General features: G+C 57.9%; 1 protein-coding gene across 6 annotated transcripts in view; it reads left to right on the plus strand.

Moving 5' to 3' along the window:
• Positions 1-4,835, plus strand: part of MTHFR (methylenetetrahydrofolate reductase) — an 18,037-nt gene extending 13,202 nt beyond the window's left edge. For 4 of the 6 annotated variants that reach the window (XM_014586570.2, XM_006145313.3, XM_006145311.3 and 1 more), the window contains exons 6-13: positions 165-415; positions 659-793; positions 974-1,154; positions 1,426-1,608; positions 2,754-2,855; positions 3,348-3,494; positions 3,756-3,875; positions 4,179-4,835. In XM_014586570.2, the coding sequence (XP_014442056.1) occupies positions 165-415; positions 659-793; positions 974-1,154; positions 1,426-1,608; positions 2,754-2,855; positions 3,348-3,494; positions 3,756-3,875; positions 4,179-4,397 (1,338 nt within the window). In that variant the 3' untranslated portion in view covers positions 4,398-4,835. The remainder of the gene's footprint in view (positions 1-164; positions 416-658; positions 794-973; positions 1,155-1,425; positions 1,609-2,753; positions 2,856-3,347; positions 3,495-3,755; positions 3,876-4,178) is intronic. The other 2 variants (XM_006145312.3, XM_006145314.3) reach the window with 2 other exon arrangements.
• Positions 4,836-4,866: the final 31 nt, after the last annotated feature.

The following is a 4,866-nucleotide window of genomic DNA, read 5'->3' on the forward strand; positions in this document are numbered from 1 at the left end:
AATGTGTGGCGCCAGCCGCTGTGTTCTGCAGAATGGAAAAGCAGGACGAGGCTAGCGAGCTCCTACAATATGGCCTCACTGTCCTGGTCACTCTGCATGACACTGGGCGGGGAAGGAGTATCTAGTGGCAGATGGTCCCGACAGCCCCCTCGTGTCTTGGACAGGGCTACCACTCCCTCCGGCAGCTTGTGAAGCTGTCCAAGCTGGAGGTGCCGCAGGAGATCAAGGACGTGATTGAGCCGATCAAAGACAACGATGCTGCCATCCGCAACTACGGCATTGAGCTGGCTGTGAGCCTGTGCCAGGAGCTCCTGGCCAGCGGCTTGGTGCCAGGCCTCCACTTCTACACCCTCAATCGCGAGATGGCCACCACTGAGGTGCTGAAGCGCCTGGGCATGTGGACTGAGGACCCTAGGTGAGGGCTGTGGACCAGGGGGCCTCAGAGGACCGTCTGAGGCAGACATGAGTGCAGGACTGCTCCCTGTGGTGGCACAGAGGGGTGTCTGTCGTGGCTAGGCTGCTGGGGCACACGAAGGGCCTCAGGCGCATCGGGCCCTCCACATGCAGTGGGGGTTTGTAAGAAAAGCCCAAGCTTGTCACCACCCCCCTCCTTCCATTCACTGGCCCATCTCTTGTCCTTGTCTCTGTTCTCACCCAGGCGTCCCCTGCCCTGGGCTGTCAGTGCCCACCCCAAGCGCCGGGAAGAAGATGTACGTCCCATCTTCTGGGCCTCCAGACCGAAGAGTTACATTTACCGCACCCAAGAGTGGGATGAGTTCCCCAATGGCCGCTGGTGAGGGCCTGTGACGTTCCTCACAAAAACAACCCCTAGTTCTTGGGAGGAGAGTACGGAAAGAGTTTGCAAGCTGTGGCAGTCCCCAGGGAGGAATCGGGTGGGATTTATCGGAATGGCCTCCTGGGGTGTGGCGGCAACACCAGAGCGTGCCCTGACCTCCAGTGCCTCCTCTGCTAGGGGCAATTCGTCCTCCCCAGCCTTTGGAGAGCTCAAGGACTACTACCTCTTCTACCTGAAAAGCAAGTCCCCCAAGGAAGAGCTGCTGAAGATGTGGGGGGAGGAGCTGGCTAGTGAAGAGAGTGTCTTTGAAGTCTTTGCCCACTACCTCTCTGGAGAGCCGAACCAGCAGGGCTACAAAGTGAGTGGGACGGGTGGGCTTCCAGGTTACACCCCGCCCTGTCTTCTGCTGTGGGTCAGACTGGACAGACCGAGGCTGTGACTTCCCCACCCTGAGTTACCTCCTCTCCTTGTTGTGGACCTCAGCAGAGAAGGGTGACTTGGGAAGTCCCTACCTGCAAGAGGCTTACAGGCAAGGACAGGCTGAGTCTCTGATGGGGACTGACTGAGCGGGAGCAACCCAGGGCACCAGACCTCATCGTCGCCCTAGCCCGACTCACCCTCTCTCCCAGGTGACTTGCCTGCCCTGGAATGATGAGCCCTTGGCAGCCGAGACCAGCCTGATGAAGGAGGAGTTGCTGCGGGTGAATCGGCAGGGCATCCTCACCATCAACTCCCAGCCCAACATCAATGGGAAGCCGTCCTCTGACCCCATCGTGGGCTGGGGCCCCAGCGGGGGCTATGTCTTCCAGAAGGTGTGGTAGGGGTGCACAGGGCTTCCCCACCATGAGCAGCACCCAAGGGTTCCCCAGGCTGGGACACCAGCCTTTCTCTCCTGGGCACTTTATTTTGAAGACAGCAGATCAGAGTAAACGGGTGGTCACACTCTAAATCAGACAGACTTGGGCAGGCTGGTCGCTTGACCTCTCTGCGCCTCGGTTTTCTTATCTGCCAAATGGGATGTGTCATGAAATACGAAAAGCTTATTAAGCGCTTAGCACATGGGAAGAACACAGGAAGCGTTCACTAAGCGGGTGCTGTTCCGTTCTGAGTTGACGGCTCTTCTAGGACTGCTGGGGTTCTGAACTAAAACCATGGACTCTGAAGTCACAAAGACCTGGCTATACAGTCCAGCTGCGCCATCTATTGTCAGTATCCCGACTTGCTCGGCTCTCCAGAACCGAGTTTCTTCATCTGGACATGATAGTGCCCACGTTGAAGTATTATGAACATTCCAGCAAGTCAGTTTGATTTGATCTTATTCACATGAGAGAGACAGGTATCCCTGATGGGGTCGCATTGTGCCATGTTCCCCAGCCACCTCTGCCGTCCAGCTGAGGGCATGCACCTGCTGCATGTTTCAGTTCACCCAGGATCCAAGCTCCTATCTTCCCTGTGTCTCTGGTATTGCCAGGTGCATGCTGCCACCTGTGCCACGTGGCCAGGCCAAATTTAAATACATCCAGCTTAAGCCTGGGTAGATGCTGGTAGCTAGAGATGTCAGTGTCATTGACACCCAGTGATGGAGGGTGGGACATGGCAGGTGTAAGCTTGTCACACTGGCTGGATCTGCATAGCTCCGAAGGGCCTTCTCCGTGGGGCCTTCCCAGTTAGATTGGGGGGGTGTGTGGCAGATACCCTCAGACCTTCCAGACTGAGAAATCTCATGTACCTGCCCCCCTCAGCCTTTGCTAATGATTTGTCAACTCTACACTTCATGATTCCCCGCGTGGCCACCCCTCGCCCCAATGCCGCGTGTGTCAGTGTGGATCCCTCCCTGGGGTGGTCAGGAGGGCAGACGTCTGCCCGATGCTGGGGAACACACAGAGCACCTTGGCTGCATGCACAAAGGGGTCTAGCAAGGAACTCGGGTGGGTGTGACAGGCACCTGTCTCCCCAGGCCTACTTAGAGTTCTTCACTTCCCGCGAGACCGTGGAAGCGCTCCTGCAAGTGCTGAAGAAGTATGAGCTGCGGGTGAATTACCACATTGTCGACGTGAAGGTAGGCCAGTGCGCCGGGTGCAGGCAGCGCTCCGAAGGGCCAGCGTGCTGTGCTAAGGCCCGAGGGCACCCGATTTCATTCCCTCATTCAGCATTCGCCAACCTGCTAGCCCAGGGCAGGCATCCTGTGCAAGGCAGAGAGATACGAATGAACCAGGCCCCTGCTCTCAGAGAGCTCCCAGCCTAGTGAGGGAGGCGAATATAAGTGGATAGTTGCCAGTCAGTGTAAGCAGGAAAGTCACTTCAGGAGAGGACATGCAGGATCCAGAGGAGGGACCTCTAACTTGGGAGGTCTGGGAAGGCTTCTTGGAGGAAGGGTCATGTGGGGCCTGAATCTTTAAGGACAAAGAGGAGTGGGCCAACAGGAGAGAAGGGCATTCCACGGAAAGGACAGAGGCATCGGGCTGCACCACGTGGGGAAGCTGGGAAGGGGGGAGAAGTGTTACGCTGGCCTGGCCTGTAGGGCCTTTAACTATCTTGCTTGGACTTTGAGTTTTCCCAGAAGGCACAGGGAACCTTTTTCCTGCAGTGGAGTGGCCTGGCTCTTATTTTAGGCAGTCGTAGGAGAGGACGTGAGCCAGGAAGGCCATGTGAACAGGCCCGTAAATCCAGGTGGAAGATGGGCCCCGCTGGGGACTGTGTAAGTGGGGACAAAGAACGTCGGAGCCAGGGATGGCTGATTGGAGCACTGGGGGGAGAAAGCACTCACTCAGGGTGACCTTGGGTCCAGGCTCCTGTGGAGAGCTGTTGCCATTCATAGATATGCAGGGCTTGGAGGGGCAGGTGGGTGTGCGTGTGAAGGTACTGAGCCTAGCGTCCTAGTGAGCTGAGGTGGTCCAGGCAGTGGGAGAACACCTGTTTGCCTTGGGTCTGCTCTCACCCCCACCTCGCTTCCTCCCAGGGTGAAAACATCACCAATGCCCCAGAGCTGCAGCCCAACGCTGTCACATGGGGCATCTTTCCTGGGCGAGAGATCATCCAGCCCACGGTGGTAGATCCTGTCAGCTTCATGTTCTGGAAGGTAAAGGAGCCCAGCATGGCCGAAAACCCTGGGGAGGCAGTATTGCTGGGTCCAAGTGTGTGACTGGAGGCCACAGCCCTGGGCGTGCAGACTCAGCCTTCCAGCCCCCCTCCCACCTGTGTTTACACATGGTATTTATTTCAAGACTTGGGGGGGCAGTGGCCCTGGCAGTGGGCCTTGTTCTATTCTTAGCAATATCCTGTGGGCAGCTTGGAGTGCTGAGCACAGAGCTCTGACCTGAGGCAGCCCTGTTAACCTGGCCCTTGTATGTGTGTGTCCATGTGTGCATGTGGGTGTGTGTAGGATGAGGCCTTCGCCCTGTGGATTGAGCAGTGGGGCAAGCTGTATGAGGAGGAGTCCCCGTCCCGCATGATCATCCAGTACATCCATGACAACTACTTCCTGGTCAACCTGGTGGACAATGAGTTCCCGCAGGACAACTGCCTGTGGCAGGTGGTGGAAGATACGTTCGAGCTGCTCAATAGGCCCACCCAGAATGAGAGCGAGACAGTGGCTCCGTGACCTGCACCGTGACGTCCTGGCCGGGGGCCTTCCTCCGCCTGGCCCTGGTTCTCTGAAGTCCTCTTCTCCTGGTGCTCCCCAAGCTCTGGCCTCCACTTTCCCACATCACGATGGCAGCTAGACTGGCTGAGGCCTCCGGCTCTGGCTGGACCGGAGCCAGCCCCACACAGGAGCCTGGTGCTCCCTGCTCTAGCCAGGAGCTTGTGCTCTTTTGGTGGGGACCATCTCCGTCCTGAGGAGGACCATGGTAGGTGGCACACCCCCTCCCCGAGAAGGGGAGGAGACTAGCCCTCACCCAGGGCAGCCTCCAGAAGCCGGCCAGGAACTTCCAGTGAACTTGCACTTGGGGCCTCCGTAGGACAGGCAAAGCGAACACAGCAGCGACCTGCACACGGCTGTGATATGAAGGTGCAGAACCCTTCCAGCTCCTACACGCTGGCAGCCTAGCCCTGCCTGCCTGAGACTGAAG

The sequence above is a fragment of the Tupaia chinensis genome, unplaced genomic scaffold, assembly GCF_000334495.1.
Source record: "Tupaia chinensis unplaced genomic scaffold, TupChi_1.0 Scaffold000146_1, whole genome shotgun sequence".
NCBI lineage: Eukaryota > Metazoa > Chordata > Mammalia > Scandentia > Tupaiidae > Tupaia > Tupaia belangeri.